This window comes from Erinaceus europaeus, chromosome 8, assembly GCF_950295315.1.
Source record: "Erinaceus europaeus chromosome 8, mEriEur2.1, whole genome shotgun sequence".
NCBI classification, from domain to species: domain Eukaryota; kingdom Metazoa; phylum Chordata; class Mammalia; order Eulipotyphla; family Erinaceidae; genus Erinaceus; species Erinaceus europaeus.
Window position 1 is genome coordinate 22,901,042 of NC_080169.1, and position 23,969 is coordinate 22,925,010.

The 23,969-nt window shown below is 36.6% G+C and overlaps 1 protein-coding gene across 5 annotated transcripts in view; it reads right to left on the reverse strand.

Annotated features, from left to right (window-relative positions):
- The window catches only part of CREB5 (cAMP responsive element binding protein 5), a 502,318-nt gene that overhangs the window by 383,975 nt on the left and 94,374 nt on the right, over nucleotides 1-23,969 (reverse strand). For all 5 annotated transcript variants that reach the window (XM_060196043.1, XM_060196042.1, XM_060196040.1 and 2 more), the window contains 2 exons: nucleotides 21,268-21,361; nucleotides 3,121-3,242 (listed from right to left, as the gene is read on the reverse strand). In XM_060196043.1, coding sequence (XP_060052026.1) covers nucleotides 3,121-3,242; nucleotides 21,268-21,361 — 216 coding nt within the window. The remainder of the gene's footprint in view (nucleotides 1-3,120; nucleotides 3,243-21,267; nucleotides 21,362-23,969) is intronic.

Below are 23,969 nucleotides of genomic sequence, written 5' to 3' on the forward strand. Positions count from 1 at the left end.
TGGAAAATATATATCATTAAGTGCTTGCTAGGAAAAAAAGAGAGAAAGGAAGAGAGGGTTGTGGGAAGGAAACAAGTAACATAGTAAAGTATAAATAAATAAAATCAACTGACTATGGTGTTATACTCCTCTGTTAACCTTCACCAGTTTTCACAGGCGGCATATATGGAATATAAACCCTTGACTACTTTAGCATGAAGTGGGGGGTACTATAATTTTAAATAGAGGAGGAGTCAAATGTCTTTTAAAAACTTGGAGAAACCTTTTAAAAAATGCCTTCCCTCAATAGAATAGCTACAACTTGAAGATTCACTCCTATCTAGTTGGTTCTTCCTTTCAAGCACCCTATCTTTTCATGGAATATATTTAATTTGTTGTCTAGAACACTGTAAGCATTCAATAATACTCCCCTCGTAACAATAACAAAATGCTAAAACTCTTTATTATGACACTTAATTGCTATCTCACTTCTTTCCCTTAATCTGGTTAAGTCATATTAAAATGGAAGCCCATTTCAATATAAATTGACTAATGCTGGAGAAACTCATAAAGTGGATATTCTACTTTTTAAGAACTAATCCACATTTACACTTAAGCATTCATTTCAACAGCAACGATGGTCAATAATATGACAAGGAAGTAATTATGAACCTCATAGTAACCTACCAAGAGACTATAAGGAAAAGAAAAAAAAAAACAGGCCTAGGAGGTAAATCAGTAGTAAAGTGCTTGCCTTACATGTGTGAGGTCCTAGGATAGATTCCTGACACCACATGAAGAGAATAAAAACATACAAGCAGAATTCCATGGGTAGTGGAGCAGTGTTTTGGTCTCTCTCTAATCAATAAAATTAATTAATTACATTAATAAAAAGTCGGTCCGAGAAGTGGCTCCGAAGTAGAGTATATGCCCTGCATTCATGCACCCCAGCAGTTAATCCCTGGCATGAGACTAAAAAAAACAAAAAGAAAACAAACTTGCTCTGAGTCAAAATAAGATGAAATTCCTTTTGCTTCTGCCTTGTTTGATCAGCTGTTATCTTATGTGCTGACTCTTACCTTCTGAATAAACAACTCATAAGATCTACTATTAATTTATTATTTTTGTTGTTGTTGTTATCTTGCCACCAGGATTACCAATGGGGTAAATCTACTGCTCCTGGAGGCTATCTTGGGTTTTTTGTTTGCTTGTTTTTTTTTTTAATTATTTATTTATAAAATGGAAACACTGACAAGTCCATAGGATAAAAGGGGTACAAATCCACACGATTCCTACCACCAGAACTCCATATCCCATCCCACCCCCTGACAGCTTTCTTATTCCTTAACCCTCTGGCAGTATGGACCTAGTACTTGATCTGATAATTCTAATTTTCAAACAACAAAATGTCAAAGTTATAGTTAGATTTTTTTTTCATTTTAAGATAGCAGTTGTATTATTGTTGTTGTTGCTACTATCAGGGTTATTTCTTGAGCTTGCTTAGTGCTCACAGATTTGTAGTTTTTTGTTTTTTTAATGGAGGAAGAGAAAAGTTGAGAAGGAAAGTGAAAGAAAGACATTCATAGCACTGCTTCATTACTCATAAAGCTCCCCCGACACATGAGGATCAAGGATCCTTGGACTTGGATCCTTGTGCATGGTAACCTGTCCCCTCAACCAAATGTGCAACCACCTAGGCCCTAATTATTATTTTTAAACAAAGTAAAACAACCAGTTTTGAATTGAAAAAAAAAAAAATCTGTTTGAGCTGAGTTCGAAAATAGGGTAACTTGTTTTTTTACTTCAATTTCATATTGCAAATATCTATTTCCCCATGACTTTTTTTTTAACTTTTGAGTTCTATCACAATCATAACTCATTTAAAAATCAAATAAATATTTATAAATGAATATTGTCCTAAAGTCTCATTAGTACAATCTTCTTACGTCCACACAGAAGCTTCTTAAAAAAATTTTTTTTGTGTGGCTATATGTTAACTCTTTTATTCAGCCACCAGGTTCCAGAAGCTAGCATGATGCCAACAAGACTTCCCTGGGCAGACAACCCCACCAACGTGTCCTTGAGCCCCACTTCCCCAGAACCCTGCCCCACTAGGAAAAGAGAGACAGGCTGGGAGTATGGATCAACCTGTCAATGCCCATGTTCATCGGGGAGGCAATTACAGAAGCCAGACCTTCTAATTTCTGCACCCCATAGTGACCCTGGGTCCATACTCCCAGAGGGATTAAGAATAGGAAAGCTATCAGGGGAGGGATGGGATACGGAGATCTGGTGGTGGGAACTGTGTGGAGTTGTACCCTTCTTATGCTATGTTTTTTTTTTACTGTTTCCTTTTTATAAATAAAAATTAAAATAAATAAATAAATAAATGTTGAGAACAAAAAATATATATTTATTTATTTAGTCTGGATAGAGAAAGAGAGAAATGGAAAGGGGAAGGAGAGAGAGAGAGAGATGCAGCAGTACTGCTTCACCATTCCTGCAACTTCCCTTATAGGTAGGAATTGGGAACTTAAACCCAGGTCCTTGAGCACTGTAACATATGCTCTCAACCGGGTGTCCAGCTCTTGCACATTGGCAGTCAGCTGAGGTCAAGAACAAACACCTCATCACAGACCCCTGCAAGCATCAACCCGGCTTTGACCTAGTACGTTATGATTGGGCCCTCCTCAGTCGCTATCGAACAGGCCATGGCCGGTGCGCCGCTATGTTCCATCACTGGGGAGCCAGAGACGACCCGAACTGCCCCTGCGGCTCCAGACAATGACCCACATAGTCAACGACTGCCACCTCTCCAGATTCAAAGGAGGTCTTGAAACTTTACATCAGTCTCAACCTGACGCTGTTGACTGGCTATGGAAGAAGGGCAAACGCTAGAAGAAGAAGAAGAAGAAGAAGAAGAAGAAGAAGAAGAAGAAGAAGAAGAAGAAGAAGAAGAAGAGGAAGAGGAAGAGGAAGAGGAAGAGGAAGAGGAAGAGGAAGAGGAAGAGGAAGAGGAAGAGGAAGAGGAAGAGGAAGAGGAAGAGGAAGAGGAAGAGGAAGAGGAAGAAGAAGAAGAAGAAGAAGAAGAAGAAGAAGAAGAAGAAGAAGAAGAAGAGATGTCTATTCAACCAAACCTACCCGCTTGCTGCTCTCCTCCTCCTGAACCTTCCGGAACTCATGCTCCAGGGAGCAGTCCAGGTCACTGAACAGTCCTACTTCTTCACAGTTCTTCAGAAACCTTGTTGGGGTCGGAGTTTGATCTGAAATCAGAGATGGTGTGATCATATATAGGATCTTTTCTTCAAATGCCAGAAGCAAGCATGTGAATTTATGAATACGCATTTGCAAAGAGTGGTAGGACTTTTGTTTTTCCCTTTCTTTCTTTCTTTCTTTCTTTCTTTCTTTCTTTCTTTCTTTCTTTCTTTTTTGTTTTTGTTTTTTTACCACAAGACTTAATGTTGGGGTTCTGTGCCTACACAATGACTCTGCCTTTCCAGATGGCTATTTTCTTTTCTCTCTTTTTCTTGATAAATACAGAGAGAAATAGAGAGGGAGAGAGAAAGAGACACATACAACACTGCTCCACCACTTATGAAGCTTCCCCTTCCTGTTGGGTAAGGAACAGACTTGAATGTGGGTCTCAGTACATGGTAGTATATGCATTTTATAGCTGTACCACTGCCTAAACCTGGAATGACTTTTTTAAACTGGAAAAAAAAAGTTTTAGACAAAAATTGCTGAGTCAATGCCAAGTTTGATTTCAGGAAGATAGGAGGGGAAAAAAGACCTTGTAAATATTTATGTCAAAAAAAATAAGTAATTCTTTTTTTTTTTAATTGGAAATCCCTGTGCAAGGATGGGTTTATTTTCTTTCTAATATTTTAATTTATTTATTATTGGATAGAGACAGAAATTGACAGGGGCAGAGGGAGATATAGAGAGAAAGAGACAGAGCAGCCCTACTTCACCACTCGTGAAGCTTTCCCCCTGCAGGTGGGGACCAGGGACCTGAACCCAGGTCCTTGCACATTGTAACCTGTGCACTTAACCAGGTGACCCACCACCTGGCCCTACAATTCTTTTCTTTCTTTCTTTTTTTTTTTTTAATGAAGAAGGAAAATCCAGCAATTCTATTTCTTATAGAAAGTCATGGAAAAATGATATAAAGTTCTAAGTCAGACATCTTCAACTTCCATTATTTTGACATATAAGTAGTGATTTTATTTTCTTTGCTATAGGAAAATTAGTGTTCTAAGAATGCTCTTCAAATAGGACAAATTTTCCTTCATACTCTTAGTTATTTAAAAATCTTACTAGTTACTGATTAATAGCGTAGCCATCAGAGTACAGGACTTGCAAACCTGAGACTCTTGGTTCTATCTCTGGTCCTCTGGCTTCTTCCTGTTTCTGTATAGCTCACAAGCATGCACATTCACACACTTTATCTCCTTCTCTCATGTGAAGCTATCTCATATGAAATAAAATATTCAAAACATCATACATAAAGTTGAGATAACTAGAAAAGCTGAAGTCAGTTTTTGAAGCATTATATTTCTATAGTATTTTCAGTTTACAAAAATATTTTCATTCTATTTTCTGGACTCTAGATAACATACAAACCTATAAGTAAGGAGGGTAGAATTATGCCTTTGTTGTCATTCAGAATAACTATCTTTCTTGATAGTGATGAACATAAGTTTATGTGAATAAAACTATATAAACTGCTCCTTTCTGAGAAAAAGAAGACACAAGAACTAGAAGGATAATTGAGAGAAGACAATCTGTGGAAAATATTTCACAAGTGAAATCTGAAGCCTTGGGTGACTAAGTGTCTTATAAGATTTCCCATGTAGATGTGGTGATACCAGAGTTATAATCAAAGCCTCAGTGCTACTTGTACTATGGAAAACATCGTTAAATTGATTTTGGCACTTGTCTTACTTGACATACATTCATACTTAAAGTTTATACTTGCCAGATTTCTAAGTTATCACCATTAGTCGAATTTAGAGTGTTCCCAACTTGAAATGAGTTAAGACATTCCTCTACTCTTTGTAAATTCCTTTATGTTAAGAAACAAGAATTGTATTTACTTTTTCAAGTCAAAAAGAGAATAGTCTGTTGAAATGCAAAGAATAGGTTAATATTTAGGAGGCTTAAAATGGGCTGGTACTCACATTTAATTAACCCTTCAGGATAAAATGTCTTTTAATTTCCCATGAAGGGGGGGGGGGTGTTGCTACCTCTTAATCACCCAAAGGAGGGCTGACTTGGGTTCTAATGTAGCAGATCCCCATCCCCATAATATCTAAAAGACTTAATCCTTTTTGAAGTATTTCAAAAATCTACAATAGATGACCATAAACCAAATATTATACATAAAAGACATAGATTGGACTTTATAAAAAAAAAAGTATCTAGTATCCCTCTCTCCATTGTTGCCAGTTATCTCTATCAGGAATGGCATAATAGACCCCTTTGTGAGCCCTCATAGGAAATTGCCTTCAACTTGGATCCACGATGGTAGAGAATGTTCCATCCCACAAAGGGAGGCTGGACAACATACACTATGTTCCACCTGAGGAAGATGGGTCCTGAAATTGGGGCAGCTTGGAACATTTCTACTCATTACCACATAATGTGAGCTCAGATCTACAGGGATGCAGAGGTCACATAGGCTCCTAAGCTGAATATGGGTCCCAGATCAATACAAATCAATATGGTTTACAGTCAACAGTATTTATAAACCTTTCCCATGTTTGAGAAATACTCTCTTCCCTGGTCCAGATTTCTGATCCTTTTTCCAGCCATGACAACATCTCCCCAGACAATAACTTGGATCCACCTGCATATCATAAGTCAGGCTCAGGGAAGAAAAATAAAACTAGGATAGTCATGGGCCCTTTGGAACATAATTAAAATGGGCTTACTATCTATCTACAAAACAGAGACCCCCAACTCTTCATCTGCACTATTCCAGCCTTTAGGTTCATGATTAGTCAACAATTTGTTTGGCTTGATATGTTAATTCATTTTTCAGCCACCAGGTTCCAGATGCTAGCATGATGCCGACAAAACTTCCCTGGGCAGACACCACCACCAACATGTCCTTGAGCCCCACTTCCCCATAACCGCGCCCCGCTAGGGAAAGAGAGAGACAGGATGGGAGTATGGATCAATCTGCCAACACCCATGTTCAGTGGAGAAGCAATTACAGAAGCCAGACCTTCCACCTTCTGTACCCCATAATGACCCTGGGTCATAGTCCCAGAGGGATAAAGAAAAATAGGAAAGCTATCAGGGGAGAGGATGGAATACGGATTTCTGGTGGTGGGAATTGTGTGGAGTTGTACCTCTCTTTAGTAAAGTATACCAATTTGTTAAAATATACTCATATACATCTATGATTCCAGTGTGTACATGTAACAATTATGTACTGTGTGCCTATAAAGGATACTGTTTATATCTGTGCACTTTGCAGTTACAAATATTTTCCACCAATGTTGTGCAGAATCTAGACCCTACAAGATCTTATGGGGTAAGCAGGGTGCATATTATTTAGCAAGTAGAGAAGTGAGTTAAGTGCACAGTACAAGGACAAACAATCTAAAACCATAATATCACTACTAAATTCTCTTACTGTCAAATAGCTTGCTTTGTCCAGGCTTTCCTTCTATGTTGGAAAGACTATGGTGTGTGTGTGTGTGTGTGTGTGTGTGTGTGTGTGTGTGTGTGTGTGTAAAAGATAGTGAGAGCAGCCTAGATTTGAAAACAGCACAAATTATAGGGAAATCAATTATATTTCCTGCACTTAATATTCCTCATCTCTCAAATAAAGCACTATAGTTACATGATCCTTTGAGTCCTAAAATCACTTTAATAATTAATTAACCTTTAAAATCATATGGTCAACAAGATTTATGATCACTTAAAGTACAGCTAAATGTTTTCCAGAGGCAGGGCTATGGAGCAGCAGCAACTGTCTTTCTTCTCCTATCCCAACTAGGCATACCAAAGGAGATCACCTGGGACCACAACAAGGCAGGACTAGAACAACTTCAGGAACCCACCAAACCACCCGTGAATGCAAGTACCTGTGGCTTGTGGACAGGGAGGAGTGTAAGGAGAGATTGAGAGGCTGGTTAAGTCTGGTAGTTTACCAGGTGAGGTACAAACTCCAATCTGTATTACCAACAAAAATATTGCTGAAAGGAGGAGAAAACTCTCTAAGACTCACTAAATGCAACTGAGAGTTTCCATTGCCAATACCCTCAAGCTGGAGCACCAGGAAGGTGGCCCTGTGCTGACATCTGAGAACAGAGAACTGACCAGGAAACTCAGCAGAAGAGCTAAACCCTGGTGGGATAGCAGTGGGACATTATAATGGGAGCCATTCCACACTGCTCTCCTGATGAGAACATGGTGATTAATTGCCAAAGAATCTACAGACAACAAACGAACTTGTTTAGAAACTCACAAGCCCCACAGTGCTGCTTGGCTTGTCAGAGAAGCTGAATTGAGCCTGAAGCTTTGGATCCTTGGAGTGTGAGAGTCTCTTTGCATAACCACTGTGCTATCTCTCTCTCTCTCTCTCTCTCTCTCTCTGTCAAGAGTGAGTGATTAAGCTAAAAAGCCTACTTAGAGGTTAAAAGCCCTCAGGGTCCCATAGCCTACAGGGAAGACAAATAACAAAAGAGGTTTTAACAGCCTCTATGCTCTCACTCAGGGACTGAAATAATATTGAAACAACTGTTAATTTCCACAACTGTGAACTCTTTAAGTATCTTACTTAGACACAAGTAAATCCAGGCAAGAGTGATCAGTAATTTGAAAAGTACTGAGAGAGGGACTTCATAAAATACAATATAAAATGATTAAACCAACAAGAAGAAATATTGGAGAAATGAACCAGGACAAGAGTCCAGCTAAAAGCACCTAAAGGTAGAACCACAAAATAATGAGGTCAACATCCAAATACTTATTAAGGAAATAGCCATAAGACTGAGTAAAGAGTTTGAAAGAATTGTCATCAGAAATGAAGAAACAACAAATGAGACTTTGGAAGAAAACACTAATTATCTCAAGGCTATTAGAGAGTTGAAAGCTGAAATAACTGAGCTAAGAACACAACTAGTTGAACAAGCTAAAACAGTATCAGAACAAGGTAACAAAAGATGAACTCCAGAAAACAGGAGAGGGGAGAGAGAATGGAATAAGTGAGGCTGAAGACAGAATTAGCAAGATCAAAGATGAATTAAAGACAACTAAAAAAGAAGTAAGAGATCTCAAAAAGAGATTAAGAGATATTGAAAACAACAAGAGAGATTGACTTAAAAAGAAATAATATATGCATTATTGGCTTACCAAAGGAAGAAAGAGAGGGAGAGGAAGAAAGCATTCTTCAGGACATAATGGCTGAGAACTTCTCTAGTGTAGACAACATCAAAGACATAAAGGTTAAAGAAGACCAGAAGGTCCCAAACAAAAGTAACCCAGACTTAAAGACATCATCGGGTACTAGCACAGCAGGATAAGTACAGATGGTGCAAAGCGCAAAGACCAGAGTAAGGAACCTGGTTCGAGCCCCTGGCTCATCACCTGCAGGGGGGTCACTTCACAAGCAGTGAAGCAGGTCTGCAGGTGTCTATCTTTCTCTCCTCCTACACTGTCTTCCCTTCCTCTTTCCATTCCTCTCTGTCCAATCCAACAATGATGACATCAACAGCAGCAATAATAACTACAACAATAAAACAAGGGCAACAAAAGAGAATAAATTTAAAAAAAAAAAGACACCAAGACACATCATATTTAGAATGGAAAGCAATGAGGATAAAGAAAGGATCCTGAAGACTGCAAGAGAAAAATAAAGAGTAACCTACAGAAGAAAACCCATAAGATTAGCAGCAGACTTCTCCACACAAACACTACAGGCCGGAAGAGAATGGCAATATATCTATCAAGTGCTCAATGAGAAAGGTTTTCAACCAAGGCTACTGTATCCTGCTAGACTATCATTTAGACTATATGGAGGCACCAAAACCTTCTTAGACAAGCAACAGTTGAAACAATAACTAAAACTAAGCCTTCCCTGAAAGAGGTTCTGAAAGATCTATAAACAGTCAGACCATCATAAATATGCCGTATATCACAACATTCTAAAAATCTACAATAATGGCATTGAAACATCTTCAATCTATGATATCAGTAAATGTTAATGGCCTCAATTCACCAATTAAAAAGCACAAAGTAGGAAAATGTATCAGAAAACCCAACCCAGTGATGTACTGTCTATAGGAAACCCACCTAACTCAACAAGACAAACACAAACTCAAAGTGAAAGGATGGAAAACTATCATACAAGATAATGGCCCACAAAAAAGGGCAGTAACAGCTATTCTCATGTCTGACATGATAGACATTAAAATAAATAAAATTTTAAAATATAGGGATGGACATTACTTAATGCTCAGAGGATCAGTCAACCAGAGGATTTAACAACTGTTAATATCTATGCACCCAATGAGAAGCCATCTAAATACATCAAGCACCTACTGAAAGAGCTACAGAAATATATTAACAGCAACACAGTCATAGTAAGGGACTTCAGCACCCCACTCTCTCAACTTGACAGGTCATCCAGGCAGAAAATCAATAAAGACATGAGGGAGCTAAATGAGGAGATAGATAAAGTAGAACTAATGAACATTTCCAGAGTCATTCATCCCAAGGAACTGGAATACACATTTTACGCAAGTCCACATAGGTCATTCTCAAGGACAGACCATATGTTAGGCCACAAAGACAGCATTAGCAAATTCAAGAGCACTGAAATCATTCCAAGCATCTTCTCACACCACAGTGGAATTAAACTAACACGTAATAGTAAACAAAAGATTAGTAATAGTCCCAAACTGTGAAGTAGTGTACTTAGCAGTACACTACTTAACAACTACTAGGTCAAAAAAGAAATAAAGGAAGACATCAATGAAAATTAAAACACAAGCTATCAAAATAATAGGACACAACTAAGGCAGTTCTGAGAGGGAAGTTCATAGCCATACAAGCACACATTAGGAAACAAGAAAAAACACAAATAAACAGCCTGGTTGCACACCTTAAAGATGTAAAAGAAGAACAAAGGAACCCTAAAGCAACCAGAATAACAGAAATCACTAATGTAAAGAGCAGAAATAAATAACATTGAAAATAAGAAAACCATTGTACAACCACAAAAAAAATGATCAGACCACTTGCCATCATCAGGCATTTAGTTTGTCAGGTTTAATTTATCTTTTATTCCTCTTTTTTTTTTGTCGGAGATTTCAAGTGGAGAGTCACAATTTCAGTTTTGAAACTAGTATTTCCAACCATCTTCACCAGACTCTTGAACTCTTAACTTCATGCAATGGTCCATAAAATTGAACTTGGGTTGATAATTGAGGGAGCCAAGCCCCAGACATAGGTAAGAGGCATTTCCTGTCCTTTTTTTAACCATAGTTGTTCACATACCTAAGCACACATCCACATTTGTCAGCAAAATGCTCAAGGAAGGGATAACAACTGTCTATCATAGGCCTCTCTGTAGCAATAGGAAGAATAAATAAATAAACTATTATACAAGGGGAGCAATGGCAGTAAAGACAGCTGGTTCTCTCCTATCCCCAGAGCAGGTGTAAGACAAGGACACAAAGATGTCACCAAATGTGATTTTACAGGGTATATGATACACTGAGAGAGAACAGCTAAATAAATACATATATCTATATATTATGCATAGTGCTCATGCTTTTTTCACTCATTTTCTTCTTGTGAATTAGCTATTCCTTCCTGTTTCAACAAGAACCAGAAAATAGAGCTTAACTTTTGTTTTAACATTTATTAGAATTAAGACAGGATCTCTAGTAGTCTTTGATCTCACATCTTACAGTTCCAAGTAAGCCAGGAAATGTGCAAATCTTCAAAAAGAGCAACAGCTGAAACTATCAGCAGCTTAAACAAGGGCTGAGTTCCTCAGCCACATAAATGTCTCGTCAAGTATGTATTCTTACTAAAGTTAGATCTGAAGTAGATGTGCCACTTTGTTGGGTATAAATTAAAATCCTTACAAAACCATGCCTTATTTAGATTCAAATGTTTGTATAATTTACCTACAGCAGCAATATTTCCTTAGGTTCTGAGTAATAGTAGCAATGCATCAATATTATATGTCAGTGGATAATAGTTAAGATTCATTTAGGTTACACTTCAAGAATTGATAAGGATTGGTTCCAGTAAAACTCAAAGCTGATACAGTCATATAAGGATGTCCTCTCATCTTTCTTTTAGAGCTTTCATCTCATCTAGACCATTTAAATGAGAAAAAGTAATAGCCACAAATCTCATTATAAACTAAAAATTAATAACATTTGAGCCTGAGCTTGACCTGAGTCAAAATAATCTTATTGTTTTTTGAAAATCCTAGTTTGAATGCCACAATCTTGTAGAAAATCTATTAGATACAATCTTGGAGGGGGCACAGAACCTACCTGTGTGGCACAGCACATATCATGACATGACCTGTGCAGAGGTAAACAGGACAGCCCTTCTTGCATTAAGTCATGTAATTGAATTTCATTGATGCAGCTGAAAAATCACTTCAGCTGTTTTGACATGTGCATCACATAACAGTGCTCTGCAAATTCACTTAAAGACCCCCTATCCTTTGTTACATAGATAATCTCCAAGCTTTATCTTTCCTAAGCTTTTGGACAGCACTGATTATTTTAGGGACTTGTTAACCAAACTTATTCCAAGTATCCCTATTGAATTCCTCATATTACATTTCTTGATGGTAGATTGACAATTCCTTTTCAAATACTAATTTTTTAATCCAGCACATTTAACACTCTGCACTACCTTTGTATCATACATATTTGATTACCATGATCTCTCCTTTTCTTTTCAGATTTCACCTGCTGTAAGATAATAGGTATAGGGAAAGAGACTGACATGTCTTGTAAAATAATCAAGTGCACTGTGACATATAGTAACAAAACAGACATTGACTATAGATACTCTGGTCCAAAATATCTTCTTGGTATGTACTGCTCATAATTAATGTTTGTATAAAGTGTCATTAAAATAAATATTAGTAATTCTCTGATAAAGTCAAATGTATTCTGTGACTCTAGAAAAATCTGCTATGTTTAGAGTCACTGGTTTTTATAGACACTGAAAAGGCACACTTAGAATTGTATGATATAGACCGAAACCCAGTAATCTTAGCTGCATTTTGACTTATCTTTCCTGTTCAATTCCTTTTCCTGAAATAGAAAGCTTAGTTTTTATTATGTTTTAGTTCCTTATAAATATAATCTGAATGAGGCTGGGTGGTAGCACACTTAGTTGAGTGCACCTATTATCATGCACATCAGATTTTCAAGAGTCATAGATACTTGTGATCAATGTAAGAAATATTACCAAATTTTCCCATTGGCCTCACACATCCTTAGAAGTGTCTTTACTAATTGAACAGGATAGATTAGTCCCAAAGAAAATAAAAATATTTTAAAACTTGGTTGTCTAATTTGAAAAGAGCCACACTATCACCACTATATCCTAGGAACTTATCCATCACTATATAATAGGAAATTCTGCACCAAATCTGGGTAAGAAAACAGGTATATGTCACGAAATATTAGAAAGAGGGAAAAAGCAGCTCTCAAAGTTTTCTAATCAGATTGTAGTCTGCCTAACATTGAGCACTTGAACCCTAGAAATATGATTATTCCAAGGTCTAAATTACAAGCACAAAGCTAAAACCTGAAACCTGACTCTTCTTTCAAAAGTGTCTAGTCTACTCTACATTTGATAATAGGTTGCTAGCTTATTCAATATCAGAGCTAGGTTGTTATGGTTGTCTATATTTCATTCCTTCCAATGATAAAGGCAAGGTTACAAGTCATCCATTTAAAGAAAAGGATGGTGTGGAGCACTTACATCACAATGCACAAGGACCTGGGTTCAAGCCCTCTCATTCCCCCCCCCCACCATCCCTACCTGCAGAGGAAGCTTCATAGGTGGTGAAGCAATGCTGCAGGGTTCACTCTCTCTCACTCTCTCTACCTATCTCTATCACTCTTTTTTCTCTCCTTCTCTTACCCTTTCCCTCTCAATTTCTATTTCAATCCAATAAATAAATAGAAAATAAATGAAAAGTGCAGTTCCCATCCTACACAAGAAAAGAATCCTACATAAGAATACTTACTAAGCAAAATTAATCTCAACTACCCTATTATTAAAATATTGTATAATTTTTTTATACTTGATTGACAGTGGCTAGTAATAAAATAAGTCTCACCAATAAGAAAAACCAGTTTGAATTAGTAACCACTGCCGCCAGGGTTATTGCTTAGGGTTTAGTGCCTACACAATGAATCCACCACTCCTAACAAATGTTCTTTACCTTTCCTTTCCTTTTCTTTCTTCCTTTCTCTCTTCCTTTCTTTCTTTCTTTCTTTTTTTTTTTTTTTTTACCAGAGCACTGTTCAGCTTTGGTTTATGGTGGTACAGAGCCTTTGTATAACCAATATGCTAGCTACCTCTTATTTTTTCTTTCTTTTAATCTGAAAGAATAAAGAGAAATTGAGAGGGGAGGTATAGATAGAGAATGATAAAAAGACATCTGCAGCACTGCTTCACTGCTTATGAAGCTTTCCCCCTGTAGATGGGGACTGAGAGACTGAACACTAGCAAGCTTGGTGACTGATATGTGTATTCAACTATTCAACTGTGTGTACAACCACTTTGCCCCACTACAGAAAAATTTTGAAGCAATATTTTTTCATTATTATAGACATGATGCATACTCAACCAATATTAGCTATATGACTTAAATTCCTCTAAAGTACCTTTCAGATCAATAGAGAAAAGTACTAGAATTAGCATAACTATTTTAGTAAGATTTGAGGTCCTATGAAAATACAATTTTCTTAGTTATAATTTATATTTTAGTTATATTTATCCCATCAACATTTGCATCAAATGTTTCTTTAAAACATCTTTACTTAGTTCCTATTGAAATATTAATGAAATCCTAATTAAGAGAATTCATATGAAATGAATTTAAAATTTTAAAAACATAATCTTTTATAAGAGCTATAATCAGTAATAACTTAACAATTCTATGGAATTGTTGACAAGCTTCATTGTAATAAATGTGCCTTTCACTGAATGTGAATATACAATAGAGGCAAGAGCTTACTCTCCATAAACATAAACATTATTATTTCTCTGCATCTGTCCCAAGAGCAGTGTTAGCATGGGACAAGTTAAGGCAAATCTGGTTTTGAACCAATAGCTGTGGACTGCTTAGAAATTCACCAGAGCTGGTGCATCCAGGTCAATGAAGAGTTGGGATACATCCCCCTACACACTGCTGGAATCCATTTGCTGTCAAGGAGAGAACCTATGGACTAGGTATGCCCTGACAATTCCTAAAGTGAACTAGAAAATGTCCTGATATGGACAGCCCTGGCAACATGTGTGTCCAGAAAACACATATTTAGAGCTAAATTAAATAAGCATATGTTCTACAACTACTCAGTATTAGACAAGGGCTACCATAATTCTTTCAATGGCAATCAGATGGCAAATTAAAATTACTGTAGGACCAAGCCAGTAAAAAGGGTGCTGATGGAGTAAATTCATGTCCCTGATGGTCATGTAAACTAAAATTACCTTGGGTGATTTTAACTTTTCTCTAATTGTCTGAATTATTTTATACTGTCAAGAGGGATTGGTTTCCAAATGGAATTATATACAGTTTCTCATATGTACAAGAATATTTCAAAGCAAGACCTCTCAAATATTCAGGAAAATTATTATCAACATTCTATTTGAATTTTGGATTATTTAATCAGTTAGAATTATAAATGACAAACTAACAACTCCTACAAATCCCAATGGTCAGTTATATTTGTCACAGTGGGAAAAAAGAAAGTCTGCCTAATTTAAAAGTAAAACTTTCATTCTTCTAAATGATAACCTGGCAGTATAATCTAAAAACTTCTGTGTATCTTCTTTTTTGACAACTATTAAAGATATATAGTAATAATATATCAAATAATTGCATTGTTTATCTACACATAAATCTAAAATCAATAGATAATAATATTATGTGTGCTCACCAAATCTAGATATACACTAAGAAAATCAAAGTCAGACAGGGACTTTGGACTTATCATCTTAGTTTTATTTCTTCAGATGAAAAATATAACCAGGATGAAATAATATAATTTTTATAAATCAAGAGTCACAATTACAGGTTTAAAGTAAGACAACTAATGTGGTTATTACTGTTATGGTGAGTTTTGATGTGAGCCACTACCCTTTGTTCTATAAAAATGTTTAATTAATATACTAAGAAGTCACTAGATATTGTCCCATCAATAGAATTGCCAAGAATAGGAGGTAAACATGGGTTCTGGGTTGTATGTGTATGTCTATGTAGATGTGTATATCTATGTGTGTAATGCAGGCACATATACATACATAATTCATGTATTTAAGCAATTGCTTATTTTAGTATTTAAGCTCATTAAAAAATATCCAGAATGAAAACTGTCACATTTTCTCTGGTTTCCCTCTTAAAATGCTTATTGATTATTAAGTAGGACTTCTAGTAAGTATTCATGAGCAATGAGTTTGGGTTCTGATATTAGTTAATTATAAACAATGTTTTGGTAACAAATGTTCCACTTCATTGAGTAACAATCTTACTTTCTCCATAGTAAGAATTATAAGTAGAGCCTGCAACTAGAGATAAGACTTAAATCTAGTCCTAAACCAAAGATATAGTTGGATTTCAAAGAACTATATTAATCTTTATGTTCAGCATTTCATATCAAATGTGGTCAGGAAGATGGAATGTGGAAAGTCTTTTTTCCATATGCCGGCTGAAGATACACAGCTGTGCTTTATCTGGTCTTGTGGGTTTTCCATTTTCAGTTCAACTATACTCAAGGGTTAAGGAGAGAGAACCCCTGAGTCTACCTGCAGCATATTAAGTCTTAGTTGAAATGCCACCTAAGCAGAGAAGTCTTTCCCAATCTCCTTTAGGCATCATATTGGCTACTTGGATCATACTGTCAAGTTCTATCTTGTTAACAGCAGTTTTCACTACCGATATTTCCTTCCTTACTTATCTGAACTTCTGACCTATTATCACTCTTTCCCCACCCCACTAGAGTGTAGAGAATTTCATTAAGAGGAACATCACCTCTTGTTCAGTGCAATATCTTCAGCACCTACAACAATAGGTACTCAATACATATTTGTTGGACAAACACTTGGTGAAGGGTAAATTCAGCCTCTCTCCCCAGTGATTACTGCCCTTACTTCCTTCTAGGCAGGTATAATTGGATTAATCTTGATGGTGGGATTACTAGAGATTTACTGTCATAATTTCTATTCGTCCTTCCAAGACTTCTCATCTGAGATGTTGATTGAATTTTATCTTTTAGGAAAGGTCTGCAATACCCTTCAACTTCCTCCTTCCTTTTGTGAAAAAAAAATTCATCATCTCTAGATCAACTGTTCTACCACACTCTCCTCACAGTTCTCTCAAAATATCACTTGTTTGTCCAGCTACTAATGACAGTGTATTTTATTATTCTTTTACTTTTCTGCACAGATTCTAGAAACTCTGTAAAGAGTGGAGGTGAGAATGTTAGCCAGGGAAACATTTGGGAATTCATTGGTGCCTAACCATAATAGCATTAAAATAGGCCAAATATGTAACTTTAGTCTAATTTTAATGTCCAGATTATACTTTTTTCTGAAACTGAAGAAATCATAGAATTATATAAAACCTGGCATTCTTGAGTCAAACTAATGCATCTTTACTATTTTTAAAAAACAAATAGATAAATACTATCCTCTTTTCCACTAACGTTGAAATTTGACTATAGTGTTCAGATCAACAGATTGTGTGTCCTATAACTGCTATTATTTTTGTAACTTGTGTTTGAATCAAGTACTTAAAACCCTTAAGCATCACAGCCTCCCTCACCATGAAATTATCACCTATCAAGATGAGGACAACTGAAAAGAAAAACCATGTCTATAATCATGAGAGTTGTTGTCTCTCTAGAATGAGTGGCTTTGTTTATTGCTGATCCATAACAACCAACTAATCTTATTAAAACATCATGACTCTCACTTTTATTACCCTGCCTCATGGCATACCAAAACCATCTGTAGTCATTTTGGCTAATAACTTCTACCTGGCCTAAATAAAATGCACTTTATGGCAAAGTTATGAAATTATTTCATATATTTTACCTCTTCTGCTACTTATCCTTAAAGAGTTTATCTGTGACATCTTAATAGCTTTACTAAGTACATATTTGAAACTAATGAAGTGATTTTCAAAAACATAGATTAACTAGATATCCTGAAATGAATAATGAATATGCTTACTATCTATCCTTTATTTTCTTAACTGATTTTCAAACTGCAATTTACCTGAAATATAATTTGGGGTAATTAAATGCTGCTTAAAAAGTATGCTCTAAGAGTGACATGAAGACTTTTGCTCTGATGCTGCTTGTTGATTTAATATCTGATTTATATTACTTTAATTTTATTGTTACTATATCAAATTATTCATACTCACAACAGACCACAAGATAAACTTATAGTACTGAAAAAATAAAATTGCAATAAATATTGATTCTAAAGTTTTTGTTAAGTTTAAATCTAAGCAATATAGTTTAATAAAGCTTCAGCCACATTACAATCTTAATTAGATATGCTAAACCGGAAATGGGGGTTAAGGCAAAACTATGTGGAAGTATTTTCAGGGGGTGAGAAAAGAGCAAAGTAAAAGTAATCAATAGGAAGTCTATTGTAATTCAGAGTGGATAACATTAACAAAGCATTCATAGTAATCCTCAGTTCTGTAAATATAAGATACAGAGTTGATCTGAATAGCTCTGTATCTCATTCCAGTGAGAATATCCTCTGAGGTTACAAGGCTACAAGTTGCAAGCTAAAAATTTTAGCACTTAATTTCATTTTGAGTTTCATACCAGCTTCAGCTAAAAGAAAAAATAAAACACACGTAAGAAAATATCGCTTCCATTCCCATGACTATATCGTTCATGCTGTTTTCCTCCTATTTATTTCTCTCTTCATCTTCTTACTTCAAGCATGACATAATAAAAATTAGAGTGACTTTTCTCTCAGTAATTTTCCCCCTGGTCCTGCCAACTATCAGCTGTGGCAGCCTCAAACTAACAAGGACCTACCTGGTATGGACAACTGAAAACCTACAACAGCTTAATCAAAAACCTATTTATAGCGGGAGTCGGGCGGTAGCGCAGCGGGTTAAGCGCACCTGGCGCAAAACGCAAGGACCAGCGTAAAGATCCCGGTTCGAGCCCCCGGCTCCCCACCTGCAGAGGAGTCGCTTCACAGGCGGTGAAGCAGGTCTGCAGGTGTCTGTCTTTCTTCCCCACTCTCTGTCTTCCCCTCCTCTCTCCATTTCTCTCTGTCCTATCCAACAACGATGACATCAATAACCACAACAATGTTAAACAACAAGGGCAACAGAAGGGAAAATAAATATTAAAAAAAAAAAAAAAAAAAACCTATTTATAGCCAATATATATGGAAGATTTTACAGGTCTTTAGTTAACTAAGTTGTCTGGAAACAACTTTTCCAGACCTTCAGATGGGGCTCCTGCTAGAGCTCTCTTAACAGGTTGCCTAAGAGACACTGAACTGCTACTTAGCTGAAAAGTAAAACTATTTCCATATAATTATCCCTTCCTAGCACTCCCCTCCCACACTCCTCCCAGGCATTCTGCTTTAGGAATCCTGTTTGCATCAAAGAAAAAAATATGATAACTGATAAAAACAAAAGAGTCGACCATAGAAATCCTTCCAGGTTTTTACTGTTGTCACACATTTGAGTTTCTGTATCTCTGTTTCTAGTCTTAAGGAAATATACAGCTGTTTCTTAAGAGTCAGTGAGTTCAACCAAAGCAAACATAAGGAGGGAGAGAAAGAAAGGGGTGGAGGGAGCTGGGGATGCTAAAGATTGAAGAAAAGGGAAAGGAACTTGTCATGGTCAGGTGAGCACACATTTTACCATGCACAAGCACCTGGATTCAAGCCCTAGCACCCTACCTGTAGGTAGCATTCTTCACAATTGGTTAAGCAGGGTTACAGATATCTCTCTTTCTTGCTGTATCTTTACCAGCCTCTTAATTTCTTTCTGTCCCATTAAAAAAAAAAAAAAGTAAAGAGGCAGCTTTTAAAACTTTCAAATCATAAAGAATCAACAGTATTAACAAGTCACTAGAAAGGTTGTGGAGATGTGTGGAGAACTCTATCACCATCACCAGGTATAGCTGTTAGCACACATGACAGGATGTAGAACTCTCATCTTGCCCCTGTGAGTCAAGGGAAACTTCTCCATCTTCCTGGACCCCTCCTCCTATCAGCAAAACATGGGTAGAATAACCTATCCGACAAAGTTTGTAAAGGATTTAATAATGAGTGATAATCGAAACCCCTGTAAAACTTAAGTGTCAAGGAAATCGTGATACATAAGAGCCAGTCTGGCCAGGATCAACAGTGTTTCTCCTGGCATCATTTATAACATGTTCATGGGGCATGGACCAGGAGCTAATTCACCAGGTAGAGCCATACACTGTATCAGGCACAGGAAGCCAGTTAGAGCCCCTGGCCACCACATGGGAGCACTGTCCAGAGGAATTTTCACAAGAGTGGAGTAGTACTGCAGTGCCTTCTTCTTCATGCCTATCACCCTCTATGTAGAAACAAAAAGAAAGAAGAAACAAAGAAGTTTGTGAGGAGCAGAGAAATCATGTAGACAAGGAGCCCCAGTGATTACTCTGGTGAAAAAATAAAATAAAAAAAACAGGTTCATAAGCACATTATCTCTTTGACAGTGCCAAGAATACAGTGGCTTTGGTAAAATATCTCTAGTCTAAGATGGTTAACCAGAAATACTTCAAATATTCTGATAGAGTATATGAAACACTATCCACTTACATCTTCTCTTTGGCTTTTCATAATAGACCTATAAAAATTACCAGGAGAGAAAACCATTCCCAAAAGCTCACTAACTTGTTCAAGATCATGTGACAAGAGATGACAGAATCCAGTCTAGGGGTAAGACTCTTTACTGTTAGTCCTGCATTCTTTCTAATTTACCACACTCTCTCTCAAAATGGGAAAGAATTGCTATTATTTAAGCGATGATGATGCTGTTTTAAATAGAGGCAGAAAGAGAGATTGAAAGACCACAACAATGAAACTTCCTTCAATGTGATGGGGGCCATATTAGAACCTGATTCATGGGAGTCGGGAGGTAGCGCAGTGGGTTAAGCGCCCGTGGCACGAAGCGCAAGGACTTGCGTAAGGATCCCAGTTTGAGTCCCTGGCTCCCCACCTGCAGGGGAGTCGCTTCACAAGCAGTGAAGCAGGTCTGCAGGTGTCTATCTTTCTCTCCCCCTCTCTGTCTTTCCTCCTCTCTCCATTTCTCTCTGTCCTATCCAACAACTACCACATCAATAATAACTACAACAATAAAACAACAAGAGCACAAAAGGGAATAAAATAAATTTTAAAAAAAAGACTTGAATAAAGAACCTGGTTCACACACTATTCAAGTTGATGGTGGTGGTGGTGGTGGTTTCTGCACACCCCTGCTAAGCACTTTCTATGTGTGCACACATTCACTTCATTCAGTCTTTACCAGCCACTTCAGTTCAGAAAGAGAGCTCCTTCTATTAAAGTCACATAGAATTTTGTCCTTACAATATGCATTGGATACATGAGCGGTCCTCAATTTTAGCGGAGTTTTCACATACATAATACTTGGTGAAGTCCACAAAATCAAGAATCATACCAATCTTGGCCTCACCATAGTACTCAATACAGTTAGATGCTCAAATATGTGTCCCTTGAGTGATGAGAAGCATGTGATTTTAAAAACCATTTGCATGTAGTCAAGCTTTATAGTAGTAAACATTTTACATTCTCAGAAGTGAAAAGATGTAGCCTTCAAGAGATTCTGTAGCTCTTTAGTTACTTGAGTGAATACTAAGTTAGTTGATTTGACTTACTATTTATCATTATTTCAATTCTCTGCTACATCTTAACAAAGTATACTTTCAAGGTACAAAATTTTATCACAAATAGAACAAATTTCCCCTGGAAGGTGACCTAATGGGCCAACAATAAATGTCTCTTTGCCAAATGGCTCCTTACCTGATAACATACTGTCTGTTTTTATTGAGGGAAACTTCAAAGTCATTTCATGCTTGTGCCTATGAATCATCAGATGATCCTCTGTTGGGAAGTGCTGTTAGACAAAGAGAAAAGAAAGGGGAGGGGAAGGGAAAAGCATTCAGTTGTGTGATATATGTATTTACCATCATAGAGGAAACAATTTATTCAGTTTGCAAACATGACCAAATGAAACAAAGCAAGCAAACAACAATAAACAGTTTTGAAAAAGTGTGAAAGCCAGAATAGTTAAGACAATAGGTCATATATTCAAGAAGATGTCCTGGATAGTCTTTGAATTCCACTCAAACTTATTATTATTTCTGGTGTATCTTACCAGTAGCTTAATTATGTTGCAGGAAAATTGGGCTGGAACAGGAGATTGCTTTTTATTCTCTACCTAAACCTTCCCAGGGAACCCTTTTTAGTTATAGTTGTTTGTGTCAGGTCATAAGGGCTTCACCAGTCTGAGCTGACTTTTTCAAGTAGAGAGAAACAGGTGAAAGGACATGGTAACACGTACATTCCCTCCAGTATGATGGGGGGTCTGGGAACTCCTTTCAAAGGAGATAGTACATGACTATGACTAATTGAAATAATCCCTCAGTAACTTAGACATTTTTTTTGAGAAGTACAGATTTATGTCTGTAGTGTAACTAACTTTTGTTTTTTAGTTAAAAGATGAAATGAAAATGTATTTAAAGCATTACCATCGTATATACAAGAGAAATATGCTGTTTTTTTATTTTTAATTTTTTAAATATTTATTTTATTTATTTATTCCCTTTTGTTGTCCTTGTTGTTTTATTGTTGTAGTTATTGTTGTTGTCGTTGTTGGATAGGACAGAGAGAAATAGAGAGAGGAGGGGAAGACAGAGAGAAGAGAAAGATAGACACCTGCAGACCTGCTTCACCGCCTGTGAAGCGACTCCCCTGCAGGTGGGGAGCCGGGGTTCGAACCGGGATCCTTATGCCGAACCTTGTGCTTTGCGCCACCTGCGCTTAACCCGCTGCGCTACAACCCGACTCCCAGAAATATGCTGTTTAAAAAAGTACATCATTTACATGAATTTTTTCTTATGATCACAAAAAAATAATTAACAATGACAGCATGTTAAAATTAAAATTTTGTCATTTCTACCAATACATTATGAGAAAAAAAATACTCAATGTGGAAAAGTAGATTAGCATTGAGTAATAGCAGAGTTTGCAAAAACGATTTGGAACTGTCTTCTAGGAGTTACTATTCTACTTAATAGTATAAAATTAAGTCTAAGAGATAACAAGAATGCTAGACATTATAGCATAATGTGTAGATTAACTGACAGTATAAGAAATGCACTGATTGGCAAAAAATTTTTTGATTCATGTCAGGCTCTGGGAAAGAATTACATTTCATACTTAATTATCTGACATATGTATCTATGAATGTACACTGTGACATTTATGTTTCTGTTTATGAAAACCTTGTACACTCACTATCTGATTTGTTATCATTAAACATATGATTTATAGTAACATGACTAGTTGGTTTCAGTATTTGATGCTCTGTAAGGTATGGTAAATCATCACCTTGTTTTTAACCTTCAGGAGATGATATTATGGCTGTTTAAAATGCTACTCCCAAGTATTTTTCAGCTGTCTGATTTCTGGTCATATTAGACTGAATTGCCTGATCTTCTTGGGTCAGTGAATGAAAGTAATCCAGATGTGAGCATCTAAATCCTAGAAGAAGACCCTCTAGAGTTTACCTTGCCTCTCCTTTAGAATGGTTATTTATACTACTGAAAATGAAGGCCCCTTCAATAACTATTTATGAAGCATTATGAGGGGCATTTCAGATTCTTGAAGGATCATGAAGAACCTGAGAATCTTATGTGTATGTGTGGGCAACTGAAATTAATCTTTGTTGTTTTAAGCAGCTGAAAACTCGGAGTACTTTACTACTGTGGTAGTGCTGAAAAGATAGCTCACTGGGTTGAGTGCATTTTCTGCCATACATGTAGCCCAGGCTCAAGCCCAGCACTACATGAGAGGTATTATGGTGCCAAAGGAAGTTCCAGTTCTATAGTCTCTCTTCTTTGTTTCCTTACCTGAATAAAAAAGTAACTTTGGATCAGTGAAAGTATGCATGTAGAGGGCCAAAGTGTGTGTGTGTGTGTGTGTGTGTGTTTTCTACAAGTGATATGGACTTGAGGTTATGAGAATGGGGGGATTCACTGGGATGAAGTTTATAAGGTACTCTAAAAGTAGGTGTTTGAAAAAAATATTGTCATTTGAAGTATCATGTAAATTGGAGTGGATCGAATTTATAGAGCATGGTAATTTTGCCAGATTTCTGAATACATAGGAGTTTGATTTACATTGACATGTAGATTTTTAATGGTAGTCTATCTAGTTTCTGGGACATCTGTAACATGATTTAGTGACTGAATCAAATATGTGATATGATACTATCATGTTTGGTTTAGAGATATGGATTAAGTTTGCCTGTTTTTCTTTCAAAACACAGAGAGAGACTGTGTGTGGTGTGTGTGTGTGTGTGTGTGTGTGTGTGTGTGTGTGTGTGTGTGTGTGTGTGTGTGTAATACAGTAATACCCTTCATTTCATTTATGGCTCTGGAAATTAACAACCTAAAATAGATTACTGGCCAGAATAGCTATTAAGTAATAATAATGTTTTC